Consider the following 22,481-nt stretch of genomic DNA (forward strand, 5'->3'; position numbering starts at 1 on the left):
TCCTACCCTTTAGGACAGCATGGATGGAACTGGAAAGCATTATGCTAAGCAAAATAAGCCAGGTGATGAAATACAAACACCATATGATCTCACCTTTAACAGGAACCTAAACAACAAAACAAACAAGTGAGCAAAATATAACCAAAGACACTGAAATAGAGAACAGGCTGACAGGGACCAGAGGGGAGAGGGGAGGGAATTTCAGGAGAATTTCAGGGGAAAAGGGGAAGGGTTTGCATGAACTAGTATAAAGGACACATGGACAAAAACTAGGCGGGGGATGGAAATGAGAGGGAGGTGGGAAGGGTTGGGGGGTGGGCTGGGATGGGAGTAAAAGGCAGAAAACTGTACTTGAACAACAATTAAAATAAAATTTTAAAAAATAAGTTCCCTACCTTGGGCATGCTCTTCATTTAGTCATTGCACAGGTTTATACTGACAGACACTGCTGGAAATTTGGTAATAAATAAGATGGCCTTGTTCTATAACCACATGGAGCTTACACATAAACTGCTTTTCTTTAAAATATTGTATGTTCAGAAGTATTCATGCTCTGACCACATGACCACAGTATGTCATACTATGAAACTTTCAGACATGACTTGGATCCACAAGAATTAATTTTAAAGCTATTGGATTTGCCGGAAGAGAGAACATTGGCTCTAAATGACAAATCATGGAAAGAAATAAGTTTGAAAAGACCCTCCAGCTTTTAATGATTTAACACAAGCAGTGTGCTCAGAGACTACTGAGTCAGAAAAATGTGTAAACATCTATGTGTTCAAGTGCGTAAGTGAGTTCTGGGTGGGTCTGGGGGAAGAAGAACCTCCCCAAAGTGACAGGGTATCTCTTCGTGGTGGAGAGCTACTTGGTTCATCCCAGTGGCTTCCAGATTGCAGTGACTCCTGAGTCCAGCTAGAAGGACAAATTATCTGATCCCTAAGGGAAGCTCCAGGGTTATTCTTGTAGGGCTTTCTTCGGCATATTTTCTAGAAATCATTTTCAGATAGATCTGGAAGCTCTTAACTAGCAATCTATTACTACAAAATATCTTTGCATTACAGTGAGCTGGCAACAAGTCAACTAATATCTAAATTACAGCCTAGCCTAAGTGAACACACTCTTTTTTTAAAAAAAAGAATTTGTTTTTAATCCCCACCCAATGATATGTTTGTTGATTTTAGCCAAAGAAGGGAGAGAGAAAGAAAGAGAAACACTGATGTGAGAAACATCAATTGGTTACCTCCTGTATGCACCGTGACTGGGGATGGAGCATGCAACCTAAGTATGTGCACTGACCAGGAATTGAACCCACAGCCTTTCGGTGTGGGGGAGGGTGCTCCAACCTGGCCATGACAATACACTCCTTTTTGACAAGACTTAACTATGGTCCTAGACCAAGGGAAATTGGAGTTTTGTTATTGTTCTTTATATTAGTTGGAATTGTGTTTGACTATGATTTAAAATAGTAAAAAATTGTTTGACAGAGATTTAAAATAGAAGTGTCTTAAAGAACATAGATGTGTATTCTCTAGCATGTCAAAACCTGAAAGTAGATAGTCTAGAGCTAATGTGGCAACACTGTTCCATAAAGTCTTCAGGGACATATGCTCCTTCCATTTCAGAGCTATTAGACGTACCCTCTATGCCTAGATTCAACTCATGGTCCAATATGGCTGTTCCTGCTCCATCCGTCAACTTTATAGTCTGTAGGAAAAGACTGAAGGACAGATATGAGATATATGACAGGTGTCTTTTAAAGAAAGTTTTTCACACTTCCACATAACACTTCTATCAACCATTTATGAAAACATAGTTATATAACAACACCTGGCTCCACAGGAGTCTGGGAATTCTCTCTACTTTGAATTTTCTTTTTTTTTTTCATAATTTATTTATTTAATTCTTGTTCAAGTACAGCTTTCTGTCTTATATTCCCAGCCCTGCCCACCTGAATTTTCTTTATTAATACAACTGATGAAGAAAAGCACCATGTCAGGAAGCAGCCAGAAGTCTCAAACATTGTTGCTTATTAATAATGATGCATGTGTTTTAAATATTTAATGTCAGTCTGCCACACTGTATTTGCAATGCCATTTATACTGTGATCTTTCACAGTTTGAGCTTATAGCCGCAGTGTTCAGGAAAGTTCCATTAAGTTTGCTAGAATGTTTTACCTGCTCTGGGTAAGGCCCTGAAGAGTAAATGGGCTGGACTAAGAACTAATTAGTTTTGACAATATGTAGCAGGAGGTTCCCTGCCTCAGAGCTGGCATGGCCACCTGGAATTAGGGAAGAGAGAAACTGGTGGCACAAAGTAAAAGTAGTTTGTGTTCTTAATACTGTTTGATGCTCATTATGTTCTTACCAACTCATTCCCTCATCTGAGTTTGAATCACAGGTACATTTTGAACCTGTGGTAGAGACAGTGCTGAAGTTTCCCATGAGAATCACTCTGCTTGTTCTAACAGGATTGTGTCCCAGCAGGCATGCCGTAATTTGACAGCTACAAATAGGGAGATCTAAAAGGAGAGGGGCAAAGGAGACCGTTTCTTTGACCTCTACTGCAATGTCTTGGGTTAAGGTAGATGGTGGTTACTGTTTTTGCTGACATGAGGCAGACATGTCACAAAATAGGGAGAATGAGCAATCACAGAGCTGATTTAATTTTCAGTGGGGTTTAGGGAACCACCAAAACATGATGTAGCCAAATGATCCTAAAAGTATGAGGTAATCTAATTTGTTCCATCATTACAAGAAATTAAAGCCAAGCACAATTGCATCCCAATAGTAAAAAGAATCCATTAAAGTGCCGTTGTTACTGACTGAATGAAGTGAGCTTTCTGATTACCTTGGCTTGCCACATTTTCATTTTTGCCTGTCCATTTATTCTAAAACCCATTAGAGGGCCTTAACTGATCTTGACAAAATAAGCTGCATTACTAGGGTTCAGTTTAACCTGAAAAGCTTAAGTTTAATTACTAGATAAGAGTTTTCAAATGGGTATGTCTTCTAGATTTCAGCAAATTTGGGGACGTAATTATTAAGGAGTCTTTGTTTCTTAGTGTTCATTAGAGCTCCAAGATGACAGGAAAGACAAAATCAGAGACCTGATTTTGTTGTTGTGCTACCAAGAGCCATTCCAAAAAGGAGTGTCTGTTCTTTTAGGAGTGGGCCTGGAGCTCCAGGAAGCAGTGATTGACAGACGTGCCTCCACAGAGGAAAGAGTGGGCAGGGTGGAGCATGCACCCCTCCACGGGAGGTGGAGTCGGGCAGCCAAATGATGGGTGATGAACGCTCTCATAAGTAGAGCATCCATATGATTTAGCGTCCAAACCAGGGCACTTCTGAGAATAAAAAGCATTGCTATTCATAATCACATCAACCCAGTAAATCCCCAGTGAGGGGGATGTATGAACCTGCCATCCATAAGAATGCCTAAGCAAATAAATGTAATACAGTTTTTAGGTACCCAGAGAATAAATGATTCGGTAGGACACTAAGTAGGAAAACCATGGAGACAAGGGTCACTGTCCTGGGGTTTTCTCGCCCCAGCACAAAAGTCACTTTAATCCATGATATCTTGAACTGTGAGGTTTACAAGCCCCTGAACCATGTTAATATTCATTTCAGTCTAGTTATTGATTCTCTGATGCATTAGCAGCTCTGGAAATATTACAGAAAGGTGGCTTTAATAAAGGGAATCTTCCGTAATTATTCAGTGCAATTCAATTCAACAAACATTTCATTGATACTTGGTATGTGACCGGCAGGGTTTAGCACCAGAGATTAGAAAATGAATTTGATATGGTTGCAAGCCTGGAGTCATTCAGTCTAGTAGTAAGCAAATCATTGTCACAGATTGTTTCATGATTTAAATACTTGAAGAGTTAACTTCAGATTTGGGTCTCATGCAGCAAACATAATATTTGCCAGCATCTATCTTTAGAGGGAATGCCTATTGGGTGGTATCCTGGATTTTCCCAGTCCCCCACTAATTCTAGACCCCATGGCAAAATAAACAGGGTGAACAGACTGGTTTAGTGAGGCGCATATAACTCAGAGGTCCTTGTTTTCCAGACTGCTAATTTATTTTTACTTCCACCTGGAAAGCCCTGAGCTGTTCTTGCCAAATCAACAGAGACAGGCTAGAGATTTAGGATGTCTGGGTTTAAAAAGGTTTGCTTGTTTAATTAGATAAATAATTTGAGAGCCCTTTCAGGGACTACTGTTCCTAATCACATCCATAAAGGCTAGAAAGGCTCTCTCGGTCAGCCACGGGTAACAGCATCAGGGAGAAGAGTGAAACAGGGAACTGAGCTGGGATGATTCAAAGAAATTTCAAGCAACCTGTACGTGCCTGCATACATGGGTCATCATCATTTTGGGGACACTTACTATTTTTCAAGCACTGCTTTACATGCACAATCCTATTTCATCTTCAAAATCACATGATGCAGGTACCGCTCCCCATTTTTTTCTATGTTTTAATTTTTTTAAATTTATTTAGTTATTTTTTCAAGTACAGTTTTCTGTCCATTACTCTCATCCCATCCCACCCCTCCGTGCTCCCCCCTCCCTCCCATTTCCACCCTTCTTAGTTGTTGTCCATGTATCCTTTATATTTGTTCCTCTAAACCCCTCCCCTATTTCCCCATTTTATAAATGAGAGAACAAGCTCAGACAAGTTAATGCATTTGTATGAGGGTCTCACACTAGTGGGGGGCAAAGCTCAGCTTTGGAAACAAGAACTTCCTTATTCCAAAAATGATGCTCCTGAATTTTCAGTCTTCGTAAAGTCCGTTTGGGGCCCAGAATAACCCAGTATAGAATTCACTCTGGAATTAAGAGGAACAGGGAGGAACCCTTTGGCCTTCTTTTTAAATAAAGAAATTTGGGGGTGGGGGAGGTCAAATAGGAGTAGAACCTTAACTCAGGTAGAACAGACACCTTCCTACCGAATGCAATCAAACAGTTTAAATTCAAGTGCCAAGCTCACCCTGAGGGAGAATTACCTTTGCAATGCTTACTTGCCCTGATGAATTTATTTCTAAAGTTTCCTTGTTCCACAAAGAGAGCAGGACCCTGGGGCCAGAGGGCCCAGTTCCTGCAGAGGGAGCAGAAGTGGACAGAGTAAGCAGCAAGTGGGAAATTCAAGCTACAGAATTTAATCAAGTTCTCAAAGGGCTGGGTTTTCCTCACCCATTTATCTGGCAGCCCCAGTCTTTTTCATCTGCCTCCCACAATTGCCTTTTTAATTGTCCTTTTTGAATAAACATGATCTTTCATCATCTCCCAGTTGGTTGATTTTCTACACTTTCAGAGACTGATGCCTACTCTTTCCTTTTTCACCCCAGAGGCAATTTTCTGCCTCCTTTTCTCTCTCATTCCTAAGCTTTCACTGCAGAGAATTTGGGGAGTTGGAGAAAAACATTATTTTGTGCCTGGTGTGCCTGGTACCACAAGCTGAGTCTTGGCCCCTCTGAGCCACCAGACCCACTCTTCCTGTTGTCCCCATGTTGCTTCCTTAACCCCAGCCATGTCTGCAAACTCTGATAGTGAGTTGCGAGGTGGAGGACAGTATGGACATCCCCTCCAGGAAGTCCGGCTAGATCCTTGCAGCTTTCCTGACCTGCACACGCTTCCACTGTTCCACACAGGAATTGCTTTTGAAATCACTGCATTGTTCATTTGTTGATCAGAACTTCTAGATTGTGGCCTTCCTGAAGTCAGAAAGCTTCTGAATTCAGCTCTTTAATTGAGTGCCTCTTATAGAGCCAGATTACTCCGCAGCATGTATTGAACAAATATTTATTGGGTAGTTAACTGAACCAAAGTTTAAGTGCACAAGGGAGATTCATGTAACAATGTCTACTTTCCTAACTTGTGGAAAAGAATCACCCCCTAGTAAAACCCAAAACAGACAATATGTGTGGATTCCCTCCCACCCACCACCCTTAACTCCTTCCCGAGTGTTCCCTCCAGGAGTGATCTCAGGATCACTCCATTCCAGACTATGCTGCTGTGGATGAGGAGAGCTTATCATCTGCTTCTATGCAGAACTTCCTCTGAAGGAACGTTTGCATGAAGGAGGTATCCTGTGAAGGGCAGGAAGAGAACAGATGGAAAGAAAGAGGGAAGGAAGGACTGGATGAGCAAGTGACGAATGGACTAGATATGCGGAGATGAGATTCTGAGACTTCCCGACAAGATGGGGGTATGTAGGTGGAATGAACCGCTGGGGATGGTGAGGATAGATGGGTCCAGTGAGTCAGATTTTAGAAGGGCTCTCAGGAGTCTAAATGAAGTTTGGATGGAAACCTATAGGCATTAAAGATACAGAATATGGTCTTGCATGAGGAGACCACACAAGAGGTACAGAAGAGGTGCTTCGGGAACATAAGGTTGTGTCGGAGAGATTGGAAGAGGAAAAGACCCCTACAAAAAAGAGAACAGCTGGGATTTCCAGTAATTTTTTTGTAAGAGTTCAAGAACTAGAAAGGAAAATGAAGGCCAAATGGAAATTTTTTTCCTGTTCCTTTGTCAATTAAAGGGTTAGGCTGTATGGCAATCTTTGGAAAATAGTGCTCCCTATTCGGTGGGGTCATTAGTAATTGTTAGGTCATTGGGGTCAGATATTTTTGGTCAGGCCAAGTTCCTCACAGGACATTTCGTAGGGTCCAGTTGGTCCGTGAACAGCTGAGATCATTTGGCCAAGGCCATTCCTGAGTAACCGTTGGAACCAGGAAAGGAATCTCTGTCTTTTGACTCCAAATAAAACAGCCTCTCAGTGACACCACGTTAGCATTCTGGGTTACAGAGACGTGATTTCACTGCCTTGGATTTAAAGGGTCCCTGGGCATGTCTACACCGCTCTCAGGAAGGTTCCTATCCCTTGTGCTAAGGACTGTTGGTACTGGGGGTGCAAATCGACAGTCTGGGTCTTTGGAAGAAAATGGCAGTCTCCACAGGAGTTGAAGCCTCGCATAATTTTTACTTGTTGGAAGATGTCAAAAAATGTAAAAAAAAAAAAAAATTAAAGGAATGGGTGGGCAGCCATGATTACTAGGTCACCAAGGACAAGTTATGAAAACAAAATATAAAGACCGAAATTAGAATGTGGACCTAAACATCCAGAAGCCTCTCCACTGGTTAGATTTGCAATAAAAATTCACATAAATATAATAAAAAATTATTTTTAAACATAGTGATATTACCAAAATTCATAAAATTTAAAACTTGTAATTCATGAGTTAAAATATGTAATGCCGATATATATATATATATAGTCACCAGAAGGACATATTACAATTAATTTTAGTGGATCTCAGACTTGTCTTAAATCAAAAGCCTTCTGCTCATATTAATGTCTAATCTCAATTCAAAATATTCACACATTAAATAATTCTAAATAGTAAATATGCCCTGGAGATTTATATATATATATAGTCCTCGTGTGGTAAGACAATGGGAAGAAAAATGCTATGCATTTTTTCTCTTATCAAAGAGCTGTAATTTAAGCATAAACCTGGAATACTTAAAATATGGCTTTACAAGATTAAGGCATGGCAAAAAGTGTCCAGATTTCTGTGGATGTTTTCAAAAGCTAATCTTAAGAATGAAATAAAACATGAATGTCATGCTTTATGCATTCTGCTGAACCACACAGCTGTGGATGAAGTTGTTTAAAGTAGCAGGTACAATGAGTACTCTTGCTAATTGTGTTAATTTTCAGAGACACAGGTGCTGACTACTACTGGTATCAAAAATATGCACAGAATAGTTTTGATAACTTTGTGCTTCCTGGAGAGAAGCACTATTCAATTTGCAGCCATAACTGATTTGCACCGACATTATCTGAAGACTGACACGTCCACTCTTATGTGGGCCGTCCCTTAGAACACTGGTGAGGGTCCCCCAGAGCCAAGCTGGGACAGCTTCACCATAGCTGACCCCAGTTCAGTACTGCCCTGGACCCAGACACACATGAGGGTCTATGCAAGGGAAGGCTGACATTTCATGAGACCAAGGACTCCAGGCAACTGATCATTCGCTCCAAACTGGACAAGTCCAGGTTACAACAGCAAAGAGGCATTGTATATCCTACTTTATGTTTTGCTGGACACAAATGTAGTTTCTGAGAAGTGTGCAATTTTATGAAAGGAAATAAATGGATTCTAGGCTCCACCCCCAAAAGAAGAGATGGGGAGGAGATAAATGGCTGTTAAAATCAGCGGTTATGTATCACATGTAACAAATTTCATAAATATTTACAATTTTTAACAAGTCATGCATCTAAGTAGAAATGAAACCAATGAAAATAAAATGGGCATGTGAATATGTAATTTTTAACTTAAACTTAGTCTTAAAATTCAAATAAAATATGGGAAATGGCCGGGAGGGGGGCAGTCTTCTGCGGGATGTGTTTGTAGCCCTGTTTACAAAAGAGAAACCTGAGGTACAGAGAAGTTAAATAATTCACCCAAATTTGCCACATGGTAGCTGAGTTGCAGAGCCAGCGTCTGAGCCTAGACCTCTCTTCCCAGTGTCGTGCTCTTTCCATTGCTCATAACTGTCATAATAGACCACTGCAATGGACAACTTGAGAACACTGCTTATTACTTACAGTTTATCAGGACCACTGCAATGGAGTCTTTTCTGGAAGAATTTTATGGTTTTATTTACACAGACACAATGTGCACACAATTTGTCTATTCACTTTCCTCGCTGCACAGCCTGGCATTGGTGGCTCTCATGGCCAGCTGGGCTGCTCCATCCTCAGTGGCTTTGCGATTCTTCAAGGAGACGTTGTGAGCAATCCCAGCACAGTAAGGTTTGTTGCACATCAGCAGCAGTTCAAGCTCCTTTACACTGTGGACCAGGAACTTCCCAAAGCCACTGGGCAGCATGTGCTTTGTTTTCTTGTCGCTCCCATAACCAATGCTCGGCACCAGGGTCTGCCCCTTGAATTTTTTGTTCACCCTATTGTTCTTGCCTCTGGGTTTCCACCAGTTTGGCTTAATATGATGCCGAATTAATTATATGTTCGGCACATATCGGTCTGACTGGTGATAGATGGACTTCTTGGTCCTCCTTTTGATGATCTTGGTTTTCTCCAGGGGTCTGAGGGCCACCATTGTGCCAGGTAACAATGGCTGCCACCTCCACAGGCAGTACCGAGAAAGAGAGCTACAATGGAGTCTTACTCTCCCTCCTGCTCATTTCTTTATTGTCTCCTCCTGGGCTACAGGAGGAGCACTTATCCTGTTCCCACCATACCCACTAGCTCAAGGCCACCCATTTAAGTGTTCAATTCTATTTCCCTTCTCCTCCCTCTAAGAAGTCTACTCCATGCAGGCTATTTACCGCCCACACGGGTAACCCTTCTCCAGGCTCCAGACATTTCTTCTACCTGAAGAGAATGCCAGCTGACTCCCTCCTCCCACAGCCATTCAAATCACAGACTCTGGGGTCAAAGACGTACATCGGGGTTCACCTTCTTCCCGGAATCCTGTACACCTAACTGCAGTCCGCATCGCCCCCTCCTCCTGCACTGCAATAGCAGCCCCAAGCGGCATGATTTCTGTGCCACTTCACACTGTCCCTAGGCCGCAGATGGCCACGTGTCTGGTTTTCTCAGCAGGATATTATCAGATCTTTCCCAGGTCCAGGCCACTGAATCTTCTGTGTTTTTTTAATTTCAAAGCAACCAGAACATCTGAGAGGCACAATAAATATGTGTGGATTGGGCTGTTTGTTTGTTTGTTTGTTTGTTTTGACTGCTACGTTTCTGGGGAAAAGAGAAAGAGAAAGATGGGAAGGAACAGAAGGAGAAAGATGACTATCTGACCGATCTCAGCAGCACACAAAGGCCTGAGAATGAGAAATACGAGGTCCTTACTGGGGATTTTGAATCTGTGGGAACCTACAGAACTCAAGCATTGTGTGTATGTTTTTGGACTCATCTGACATGGTATAGGACAAAGTTTTCACAAATATGCTTTAAGAGATGATAGTTGTATGGAAAAAAGCATTTTATGTCAAATAAATGTATGTAATAAATACTTGTAAAATGACGTGAAGTAGATCTCTTTGCTGTAGAAGGTCTAGGTTTGGGTAGGTTCACGTCCGTTGCACATCACTGCGAAGGGGCTACATATTTCACATTTTCCAAACTGGTTTGACCACAGAATTCTTTTGGTAAGGAGAATGTTGTAGGAATAATGTTTATTTGAACATTCTTTGGGAAATGTTGGAATGATCCTCCCAGCAAATTCACAGTAAGTAGTGCTGTTTCATTAACCAACGTCTCATGTACATACTTTTTCTACATGGCGACTTTGCATGATTGATCTTTCACTCACAGTCAGCCCAGAACTGGTTGATATTAAAGGGTTGATGGTGATGACAGGGAAATTGTAGCTGGTTTAGGACTGAGAAGCTGGGAGACAGGAAGGAACCTCTCACATAGTGAATGCCTTATTGCAGATTAACTTATTTAAACATCCCTGTACAGTGTTCCCCAACTGGCAGTGGCACGTTTGTCCTCTTTCTCAGATGTCACCTCCCATACTTCATCATTCTTTAATTCATCCTTGGAGACTTGAGGCTAACATTCCGTCTTTCAGAGAACTTTCCCAGATTTCTCCCAGGCTGTGGTAGGTAACACGCCCTGTCCCCTCTCTCCGCCTTGTGCTGACTATCCTTCCTGGCTAGTTTTAGTGGACAAGTTACATACACACCAGTTTAAATTTGTCTTCCTCATTGGTCTATGAGCTTCTTGAAACCCAAAGTTATTTGCTTCCCTTTTACATACTCAGCACCTAGCACATAGCAGGCATTCAATAAAAGCAGATCCTCATAAGCAGTAGAATGGAAACTCTGAGAGCAGGCAGGAGCTTTCAACTACTTGTTCATTGCTAAATCTTCATCATCTAGTGCAGTGCCTGGAAAAGAATCTATTGGGCAAGCAATGCAAGGTTATTTAACTCACTGTCTCTCACTTAAACTAAAATAATCTGCACAGTACTTTTTATTATCCCCAGTCCACAGGTGAGGAGATGAAGGCTTAAGAGGTATTAGGTGATTTGGTAGGAACTGTGGCTTGTATGTAGTAGAATAGAGATCGGAGCCTCCTTCTGCTCTTCCAGTTTCAGTCAAGGGATAATACTGCTTATACTAGAACCCAGGTCATATGTAGTCTTCAGTTCTGATTGTCTCATTAAACTTGGCTCAAACCCCAATCCCTTGGGCAAAGCCCTTCCTATTCTTACAATGAGTTCCACAAGCTTCAAGCTTTCTCCTCTTTCTTTGCCACTTCTCCTCAGTGTCAGTTCAGGTTGACATTTCAATTGGGGCCAATCTGGCCTCTGAGCTCAGTCCCCTTACTGAGTTAAAACAAAACAAAATAAAGTAAATCTCTTTATCTGAGCATTGTATACCTTCAGCAACTTTATTAAAAATTGGGGGGAAAGGAAGATTTACCATATTTTGCCATGTATAATGTGCTCCCATGTATAACATGTACCCATGTTTTTTGCCAAAACTATCAGAAAAACATTTTTCATTTTAACTTTTTAATTCACCTTTTGATTTATTTATATTTAGAAACAAAACCAGTTATCATAGTCTAGGGTATTATTTTTCATGTAGATATCACTATTGCTTTCTAAAGTTACACTTTCAATGCATAAGCATAAATAAAAGAATTAAAAACATTTATATAGATATGGAATTAGTACTACCAATGTATAATGTGCATCCTTATTTTTCTCTCAAAAACTTGGGTAAAAAAGTTTGCATTATGCACAACAAAATACATTATAGGGTGGAATTGCCCTGCAGACCAAGGGGACTCCTTGCACACATATGCACACACACACGTTCCTGAAGCAACTGGCACGTCCTTCCCCTCTCCTATGGAGAAGATCTCACAGACTAGTCCCACCTGAGCAAGGACTCATTAAAGCCTCACCTTTCTCCATAGCCGTATTGAGCACTTTCTTACAGGCAGGCCCTCCCTGAAGGGAATTCTGGTGACAACAGTTATGACGAATACAGTAAGATGACCATTTCAGTGGTTGGAAGACTGTAGTTTATAAGAACAAGAAGTCTGTCCCCTCACAAGTCACACTGGGAAGTCCTTGTCAATTCATGCCTGCCATATCTTGTGAACATATGCCTACACAGAATTTCAATTCTGAGATTGTCTTAGATGAGAATTGTCATCATAAAAGCAAATGGTCTGTAATTCTACCAATTCACTGTATTCTACCAGTAACATGGCCAAAGATAATGTTCTCATTGACTTCAGCCTTGCCTACCTCCATCCCATTTACTACAGAGCCCTAGAATTTTTTCATCTAAATGAGATCAGATCCCATATCACCCATTGCTTTGAACCACTCAGTGGTTCTTAGTCCTACTCAGTTCTTACACTTACTGGTTCTCACTCAGTGGTTCTGTCCAAAGCCCCTACCTGCAGATGCCTGACAGACGTCCATGGCCAGCGTCTGTGGATTTCTCCAGCCTCTTTCCCGCTGAGTAAGGTCCTGCTCACGGCAGTTCCTTTCTCCACATACATATGTGCACACATTTTATTGAATAGAGGCCCATACATTTGCTCATATTGTTTTCTCTTAAAACCCCCCCTCACCATCTTATCTCCTGTTTCACTCTTTAGGACTCAGCCTTCTCCCACTCTGCCTCTGTCCCAATCCGATGTGAACAGCTCTCTTCTGTTCTCCCATAGCCCTTGTGTTCCCTTCTTTCAGAATATACAGCACACTGAAATTCGCTCTACCACTGGACCCTAGGGTTTCCTTGAGGAAGCGGTGTGCTCTTTTAATCCTCTGGCTCTTACAGACTCTGTCAAATACATGACACATAGTTGGTGTAAAATAAAGTACTGATGCTACTAGACTTACTGATGGTCCTAGAAGTCACTGAAACCCAATGTTGTATTTATTTCATTCTAAAGTTCTGCTAGAGCCTTAGGCAGAGCACTAGAAAAAAACCATAGACAGTAAGAAGATTAAAGGGGAAAAAACACAAAATTACGCACATCTTCCCTTTGGAGGATTTTGAAGTACTAAGTGAAATTTTATATGTTTCATAAGATTTTAAATATTTCAAAACAAGGACCTTGGTGCCAGGAATACACTTGGACATGAGAGCAGCTTACCACTGGCAAGCTCTGCTTGAACCTGTTACATATACACACTGAAAGCAAATCCAACTCCTTCATGTATTTCCCATCAGATAAAATGCATAGAAGGAAAAAAAAGTCAGCAAAAGTTAGAACTAACCTGCACAAACCTTTTACTGGAGTGCACTCAGGGAGTGACTAGCTCGAAGCAATACATGATGAAAGAGCAATCATTTTTCTCCAGTTTTGTCTACTTCAGACACCATCGACTCTATCCTTAGGAACAACAAAGAAATTTTGGTAGGAATTAGGAGAGAAGGTGGAATTGGTTAGGAAGATATATAAGTGTCTGTTCTTAGGAGTTGTTCAGTGTTTTTTTTTATTTTAAGAAAAATCTGAATCAGCTGTTATAGTTAATATTTAATTTTTAATTAAGTGTAAGCAATGGTGTTCATATGGAGTGATTTTTTTGGACCTATTCTCTTCATTTATACCACTAGGTCTATCTAGAAAGTATGACAAACTTGCACAAACCTTTAGTCATTCGAGTGTTAGCAAAGAAGCCAACATTCACACAGTTACACATCACGTAGTGTGGATCCTTTTACATCAATGGTCAACATTGCTTAATTTGTGGGTAAGAGTAATTGCTAAACATTTCTCAAGAGAACGACCTCAACCCCTAGCTAACTGCTGCAGCTCTGAGGCGATTACTTGTTTTCTTCGCAAAGAGAAGCTGCTGCTTCAGCATCTTCTCCTGAAGCCCCTGGCACCATTTCAGCCCATGTGTCAGGGGAACCCTTGATCACATCACAGTGACGGAAGCCAAGTGCTGGCCTGCAAGGATCGAGAACTGTTTGTTCACAGCAGATCCTGAGTAAAACCACGGGTATTACTTAGTTCAAGGGTGCCTTGAAGACAACCAATGCTCCTGCAGGAGGAGACTTCCAAGGCTCAAGACATTTCTTAGCTGCTGTTCGATAGCTCTCTCCTAACTTTTATGGAATTTCCCCAACAGTGTTGTTGGGGAGTGTTTCTCCCTGTAGTTCTCTGGATTTGACAAGCTTCTGGGCAATTAAATAGAAGCGTTTTCAGACATTTTCAAGTAGTGCCACACTGGATACTACTCTCTGGGGAGAAAAGTATTTTATTAATGAGTACAGTTTGGGGTTTTGGTAAAATCCAAAATTAAACAAGCTCACCATCAGTGTCCTGCTGTTGATGACATTCAGGTGTGTTGTTTGATGTGTGACTCGGTGTCCTGTAAGATAGCAGGCAGTTCCACACGGAGGCTTTGTAGTAGGGTTGAAGTGTTCTCAGAACATTTGAAAATTCCTAAAAGTTGAGTTTTAATAATAATCCCGAAAACTGTGGTTAGCCATATTGCCTGTAAACCAGGAATCTGGAAAAAGTAGTATTAGCTGTAAACTAATATCAACAATAATTCTTCACTTGAGAACAATTTTACAGAACAAACTGTTTTTTACTCTGTTATGAGTAATTTTTTATTGATAAGTACATGTGTTCTATTCCCTTTCATATGCTCCAGGTTTACACCGTATGTGCAAAAATGTTAGAACTTAAAATCTATATACTGATTTGTGATTGCGCTTACATGGTGATTGTTAAAATAGCTTATCTGTTTGGACATAAAGTAGATCTTCTGAAATAAATTGCTCCTCTTGTCCCTGTACTGCCTTTTTAAGAGTGAGTCCTGTCTTTAAGTGCATAATGTTTTGAAGCACTGGAACTTTCCTGAATTACATTTGTATTACAATTAAAAAATAAACACTGAAGTATAATATGTGGTGCCAAATCCCCTTAGACCCAAGGCCAGTATTTCTGAAAAGCTTTGAGAAGTCAGTGAAGATGGGAGGGGATTATTTATCTCAGACTTTGGAAGAATTGGAGCGCAAGGAAGAGGACCATGGAAAGCTAAGCCTTCGCCATATGGAGGGAGGGTTCTGGGCTTCTGAGGTAACCAGTGCAGGAAAGATGACTGTGGAAAAGTCCTGGACACAATGGTTTTGCACCCACTTTTGCATCCAATGGTTTTGGATGTGCTAATGATGGACAAATGACTCAAAATAAGTGAACTTCTTCTTAAAATTCCCTACATCCCTGTTTTATACAGTGAAGGGATGGGAAAAAAGCAAAAACAAAACCACATAGCAGATGTACTACCACCCCAAGTAGGCGCTGCTATGCTTACAGATGGAAGATATGAGGTACAATGAAAATGTGTTATGGTCAGAGGCTTAATTCTTGTTTATGATCTTAAGAGTATGGGATTACAAGGGACTTTCTACATTACATCTTGGTGTAATGTTTCAATTTTTATAACAAGCATGTTACATTTTTGCATTCTTTTAATCAGGGCAAAGCTCTACAGATAAAATACACTATTTAAAATTATCTTCAAGGTTGTTCTTTTTGTTAGGGATGAGAGCTCCAGTCTTACACTTTATAACTCACCTGGCAATGTTTAGGCAGTTGTTTGTTCTCGAGTGTATTTTGACAGAGATTGTGGGGGGGGCGGGGGGGGGGAACCGGTACAATAAAAAAGGCAAATTTTAACCTAGAGTCCTCTAAGTGAATAGCAATAGTTCAAGAATTCCTCATAACAAGGAGCTGCGTGGTACATGTAACATATACTTGGAAAGTTATTCTAACTTCTGCAAATGTTGTATAAAAACCTATCTGGAAGATCCCAGGAGCCTGAGATCCAGTCCGTGAAATTCTTTGATGTGCCACTAACCAGTTATAGAGCCTACATTTCAAGGGCAGAATTTCTTCTCCTTTAATAGCTATAGATTCCAAGACAAAGAATAACCGTCTCATCAACTTCATGTAAGCTTTCAGTGTATTCTTTCTCATTGAAAATAACAAAGCTTTATAAGGAGGACTCTTGGGAGTTTGGATCCCCCCTTCTGAGACGTTTGCTCATCCGCATGCTAATGTAGGGAAGTTCTCCGCAATTGATCTGCTTCTGAAGAGTGCCCATGGCCCCCTGGGTCAGCTTTTGTAAATAGAACAGGCTTTCATATGAAGCCTTTGGATATGGTCTTTTCATTTTCTCGCGTTTGTAGTTTATTCTGAGCATGGAGAATAGAAAAACCCTTCCAGACTTTTTTCCCTTGACATCACAAGACCATCCTGGTCTCTGATTTGCAATTCCACAGACGACTGGAGCACGTAGGCAGGACATGTGTTAATTGCCCAAACCATATGATGCATTCGCATTGCTGTTGCTTTAAGAAAACTCTTAGACCATTCCGAATGCGCATTACAACGTATTGTCAAGTGTGAGACTTCTAAAGAGTTCCGACTCCACTACATTGCACGTTTTTGTTTGCTTGTTTGTGCCCACCCCAAAATTTAGTCTGGTATTTAGCAAGGACTGGGCACTGAAAGAGTCTAGTCTTAATAGAAATGCTTTTATTCCCACAACCACCCTGTTCCCCTTGAGGTAGGTAAATCCTAAACTCTTGAAAGAAGGCTCTAAAACCCCAACCCTCAGAAACGGTTGCGGGGGTCCTAAATAATCGAGTTTGTGCAGCCTGTTGGGCTCTCCCGCGAAAACTTCCCAGAGAGCAGTCGGTGGTGGAGACGATGAGCCTGCCAGCAATCAGTAGGCGCGGCGCCCCGCCAGGCGCTCGGGGTCCCCCGGGCAGGTGCGCGTCCCCGCGCGTGCGCGCCAGGTGCCGCGGGAGCCCCGCGGCAGGCGCGACCCGGGGCGCGGGCGGGCGGCGGAGGCTCCACGCCGGGTTTTCCGCCGCTCCCCTCTCCCAGACCCACAACAGCCCACAGTCACACTCGCTCGCTCGAGCCCGCCGCCTCTCCGGCTTGGCTTCAAAGCGAGCGGCGCCCGGCTGTGCGGAGTGATGCCACGGCGGGGCGGCGGGGCAGCCGGGGCGGAGGCTGCGGGGAAGGACGCGGCGGGGGGCCCGGGCAGGCTTTGGCAATTCGGAATCTTTCTGTAAGGGAGTTGTGGAGGGGCCAGGCGGGCCGAGGGCCGAGAGGGGCGTGAGGGGGAGTGTTCCCGGAAAGCCACGGCGATGGAGCGGCGCTGCGCCCGCCGCCCGCGGAGTTGAGAAAGAAAACAGGAAACGTGGTGGCCGCGCACCCGGCCGCGGCTGATTCATTCGCTTTGAGTGAAGGCTCAGCAGGCGGGGCGGGCGCGGAGACGCAGCTCGGCTCGGCGCTGGCCACCTGGGAGACCGGGCGGTGGACCAGACGCTCCCTCCGCGGGGCGGGCTCGGGGCGCACGCGCCTCCCCCTTCGTCATCCTCAAGGACTTAGGACTCGGCCCACCGCACCGTCTCAAAGTCGCATCGTGGTTTTTTGTCCGTGTCTTCGTGTAAAAGTTGGCTCGCTGCACTTTGCGCGCCCTCCCTGGACGCCGAACTAAAACGCCAAGCTGGAGAGACCGTGTTTTCCCGAGGCCAGCTGCCCGGCTAGCAGAGCCTCGGTCCCCCTTGCGGTGCCCGGCTTGGCAATATGAAGGAGCAGCCCTCATGTGCGGGCACCGGGCATCTGAGCATGGCGGGGTACGGCAGGATGGCCCCCTTTGAACTCGCTGGCAGCCCCGTGAAGCGCTTGAGAACTGAGTCCCCCTTTCCCTATCTCTTCGCAGAGGAGGCCTACCAGAAACTGGCCAGCGAGACCCTGGAGGAACTGGACTGGTGTCTGGACCAGCTAGAGACCCTGCAGACCCGGCATTCCGTCAGTGAGATGGCCTCCAACAAGGTAAGCCCCTGCTCTGCTCTCACCGAGGCCCCTAGGCTGTTGACTTCCACGTCGGTGAAGCCACCAGTGCCTGTGGCCCTGTGAAATGCGTACGGAGATTTGTCACACTGCACGTTGGCGGTTCTGCTCGCTCCAAGGGAAGTCCCTGATACCGTGCCTTCCCTCTCTTCCATTCACTCCAGACAAATTAAACATTTTTGCAAAAGCAGCTTTGACACAGTTCGATTACAGTACCTCCAGGACACAGTGGTTTTGGGGAGGTGGCAAAGTGACACTTTGCCCTTGCAGCAGAATTTCAGTCCCGTCCATTGGCATTGCATGTTTAAGGGTATTCCTGGGATTCCCCGTTGGAAATAGGAGTTGCTGGAGGTCAAGACGATCTCTTGAGTGTCACCACCTACCCCCACTCAGACTGAACTTGGAACCTTAGCCCTCATCTGTCTCGGTGTCAGGGTGCACTGTAAAAAGTGAGCCTTTGTGTGTTCACTTGGCCATACATGTCCAGAGGAAACGTCAGCGAAGTTAGAAAATTCATTATGATCTTTACCTTTGTTTCCCTGAGTCTCTGACGCTTCGGTGGGCATTTGTGCCGTTTATGCCAAACTGCTGAGCGGTAACCTTCAGCCTGACACAGCTGTTAAAGCAAGTAGAGCGTTGTCTGGTTTGCTGTATTTTTTGGAAGTCCTGTTTTTTGTCTTTAGTTGTATAAGGGAATGACTAGTTATGTATGTTCTTTATGAGTGTTGACGGAAGGGATAGGAAAGAAGACATGCCTGTGTTGGATGCAAATGGCTGAGGAACTCAGCCCGCAAGGACTGGTAGCTCTGTGTGACAATTAGTAACCATTGCCTCTTAAAGATATTTGATTTTTGGCTACCTATTTACAAGGTCAGTAAGGTTATGCCATTTTACTGTTTACATGCACATATTTTTCAGAATGATGCTTTTTTTTAGCTTACTGTACTTTTTATCCCACCTGTTTTTTATGCAGTTTTTAAAAATACCATAGCACATCAACCATTTGTCTTATCTGTTGACAGCATTGTTTTTAAGTGAAACGTTACCTTCAGTCCATTAAAAGGGACTCTTCAGTCACTGTCTGCAGGCACTAACCTACCCATAACCTTCATATAAGTTCTGACCTACTTATATGAACACTAGTGATCAAATCCGAATTTTATTTTGTCATTTGGGCCACATTTCTAAATCCGGTACGGCTCCTCATCAGAATGATTGGTTATGGCTCTCCTAGTCCCTGGCGTGGTATTAGGTGCCATTGTTCTCATCTGACTATCAAATTCTTAGTTCATTTATTAAATTTCTGAAATATAAATTATCCTTTCATAATTTGATTCATAATTACAGTAGGCATGAGCTGAGTGTCTCCATTGGCCTACCTGCTGGATGGGGCCATTCTGCAGCGGGCCTGGGTTCTTAATTCTCTTCTCTGGTTAACGCCATGTAGTAAGAGAAAGAGCAGAACCCGAAGGCACCTAAAGAGATGAGCAAGCATTTGCTTATGTTTTTCCAGATGATTTGACTGTACTGTTTCAGCAAAGTGAACCTGAGCAGCTACAATTATTTCCCCCCAAAATCCATACTCTTAATGATGAGAACTGTCTTTTAATTTAAAAATTAACACAAAGTCTAATAATAATTCAATATATGAAAACTATCAAGTAATTAATTTATCTCCATTTTAAGATAAAAAAACTTTAGGGCACGATAATTGATTCCTTTTTTTTAAAGGCACCACATTAAGACAGGGTTGTTGTTTTTTTAACCTTCACTCTGAAGGACCCTAAATTAGACTGTATGTTAATTTACAGGTTTAGTATGGGAGGTGAGTGTATTTGGTTGAAGTGCAATCTAGGTTAAGTGAGAAAAGGCTTCTCCAAAATGCGATCATTCTAGCACTGTTAGTGTCTTACAGTCGAGTGATTACTGGCAGGACACTTATTTTTAACATTAAAAAATTTTAACTCAGATGAAGCTGTTGCTTAAACTTTCAGTGGCTAAGCCATTCATTTTTTTAACCCATGCATTTCTAAATAAGTGCCAAGCTCATGTGACCTTTTCTAGATGAAAACAGATGAGCATAAAAGGAAAGAAAAAAGCTCTCGGTAAAGGTTGTAAAGTGACCCTTCTTCTGGATAACACGAGCGCGAGTAAGTCACCTCTACGTGAGCTGTAAACTGAGTGGGAGCAGCTGATGTGAAGGTCCCCGTGAGTGAACCTAAGTCTGAATTGGAATTGCAGCAGCTTGTGTCACACGTCCACTAGGTGGTCTGAGACCGCTTGAGTATGAATGAGTAAGTCTGAAACATAGCTTCGGGTTAGCTTCTTGTTGTTATTGCCCTCCATTCCTTTAAGGTGGACTTGTTTGAACCAACCGATGTGTTCAGGTTACTTCTCTTTGCCTTTGAAAAGTCATGACCCCAATAAATTCAATAAAAAGGGAAAGAAGAAAATGAAAAGTCATGACATCTTTCTCTGGTTTCTTCTCTCTTGATGCTTTGTAAAAATTCATTCTAGTAGATTAAAATAACCATAAAAATACTTGTAACCATCCGGATTTGTAAGTGATTATGCAGAGAACTCTACAAAGAATCTCTGTATCTTTGTGGTGATTATTATGATGATGGACTTGGGTATCAAGACGGAAGTTGATTCTTCCAACTTAGCAAATTGGTTTAACAGATTTTTCAAAATGTTGTTAGAAATCTTGATGAAAAGATTCTAAATTATTAGCAGTTTTTAACTGATGCTTTAGAAGCAACTAGCTATGTTTCCTGATTGGTGCATAATGCTAATGTGCATAAATGCTCATCGATGGTGTTGAGACAGGAAAATTATTGAATTCTCGTCCAAGGCCAGAGCTGGCGGTGATACATATGGGATGCTTGTACCAAGTAGGGTAAGACGCTCCAGATGGCATTTAATTTGAGTAGTTAAATCTGTAGCATTTGCCCTAAAAAACACATTAATCCGACTGCGATTTGTACAGATTTCCTTTGGAACCTCATCAACACGGTTGAGGGAGATTATGGTGAGGTCTCAAAGCTCTGAAGGTGGACAGACCTAGAGTTTGAGTCATGATCTAGTCCCTTGCTAGTTGAGCTACGTTCGAGAAATGACAACTTTTTTACTTTCAATTTCCTTAGCGTAAGATGGACACAATATCTGTTTTGAAAGGTCAGTGCAGAAGTTTGAAGGAATAAAATAGCTGGCTAATAAATAGTGGCTGACAATAGTAGGCACTATGCCTGTTGTTGGTATTATTATTTGAGGTTTAGGTCAAACTTCAGTGCTTGTTTACTTGGCTAAAATACGGGGTTTTTTAAATCATTCAGTTGTAATTTATGCTTGACATTTTAATTTGCATAGATTTTCATCATGTAATTAAGTAACTGTCTTTAATGTATATTTCTATATTATAAAAATGCTTAAATTACATTTTCACTATTTTGGTATAATATGAACACAAACATTTTGAAGTTCTAATTAGAAGTTAAGTATTTTTGTAAATCCGTTTACAGAAATCCAGACAGAAGAGCCAAACACTCTTTTTTTCCTCTAAAGCTGAAAACACAGTTCCTATTAATTTTTGGAATGTGTAAAACGTAATTTGGGATTGGAGGACACATTTTCACCCTTCTGCACAGATTTGCAAAGCTAAAATACCCTTTCAGGTGTTCATTGCGCAGAGTGGCTTCACGGTGTTTTGGTTCCCTTCTGTTCTGGAAAGTCACTTGAGGATTTCAGAGGGGCAGGCAAGGGGTCCAGGCCTCGGGGGTTTCAAGGGTGATGCTGTGGAGCCCTATAACTTTGTCTACTTGTGTAAGTTCAGTAATGTTTGAAGGAGGAACCAAAACCATTTTTACTTCCCCTCAAAACTTACACCCCGAAAAAAAATTTCTTCCTCCTAATTTTGGGGCAGTTTCTTGTCTTATCATTGCTGGAAACTACTGTGCCTCAAGCTAAAAATCTGTCTCGAAGTTAGGGTTCAGGCATGCTTCTAAGACAAAGTGTTTCTTCAGGTCATTCCAGATGTTTTGTGTATGGGCCAACTTTGCAAATGTGGTCATGACTTCTTTGTGGAATTTATTTTGTCTGTTTGTTTTTTAGGAAATATCCCTATCATGTTTCTGTTGCCTGTAAATGAGAATTTAATTTTGCTTAGTGTTTTCATTGTCTGCTCCCCCTGCTGCTTTTGAGTAGTCAGTGCACACACAACGTACCTGTGCTGGAGCTTTCTGTGACCGCTGATACCTTTTCTTCCAGAAAAGAGTGGTGGTAGAATGGAGATAGGCTGTTCCCAGAAGCAGCTGAGTCTTAAGATATTTCACCATTACCTGAGTATGTCAGCACAGAAACAAATGTTTAACTTTTGCCAATAAGAAAGCTGAAGAACAAATAGCAAGGGACAGTTGTTTTCTACATTAAAGTGCTGAAATTTATTGACATCATCATAAAAGAATTGTTAAGAATTAATAAAGATGCCTAAGGAAAAACTTTACATTTTAGAAGAAAGTGTTTTCTTTAACTATAAAGAAACTCAAGTTATTGATGGTTTGAATTTGCTA

General features: G+C 42.1%; 1 protein-coding gene and 1 pseudogene across 6 annotated transcripts in view; one reads left to right on the plus strand and one right to left on the minus strand.

The window, feature by feature from the left end:
- PDE4D (phosphodiesterase 4D) overlaps window positions 1–22,481 on the plus strand; it is a 1,308,441-nt gene that overhangs the window by 1,240,854 nt on the left and 45,106 nt on the right. For 5 of the 6 annotated variants that reach the window (XM_037062899.1, XM_037062898.1, XM_037062900.1 and 2 more), the window contains one exon: window positions 17,783–17,895. In XM_037062899.1, the coding sequence (XP_036918794.1) occupies window positions 17,783–17,895 (113 nt within the window). Of the gene's footprint in view, window positions 1–17,124; window positions 17,697–17,782; window positions 17,896–22,481 lie in introns of those variants that run through there. The other variant, XM_037062903.1, reaches the window with a different exon arrangement.
- Window positions 7,855–10,501, minus strand: LOC118998634 (60S ribosomal protein L32-like; annotated as a pseudogene).

Source organism: Sturnira hondurensis, unplaced genomic scaffold (genome assembly GCF_014824575.4).
Source record: "Sturnira hondurensis isolate 20B ecotype Veracruz unplaced genomic scaffold, ASM1482457v3 Scaffold0014384, whole genome shotgun sequence".
In the NCBI taxonomy this organism is placed as follows: Eukaryota; Metazoa; Chordata; class Mammalia; order Chiroptera; family Phyllostomidae; genus Sturnira; species Sturnira hondurensis.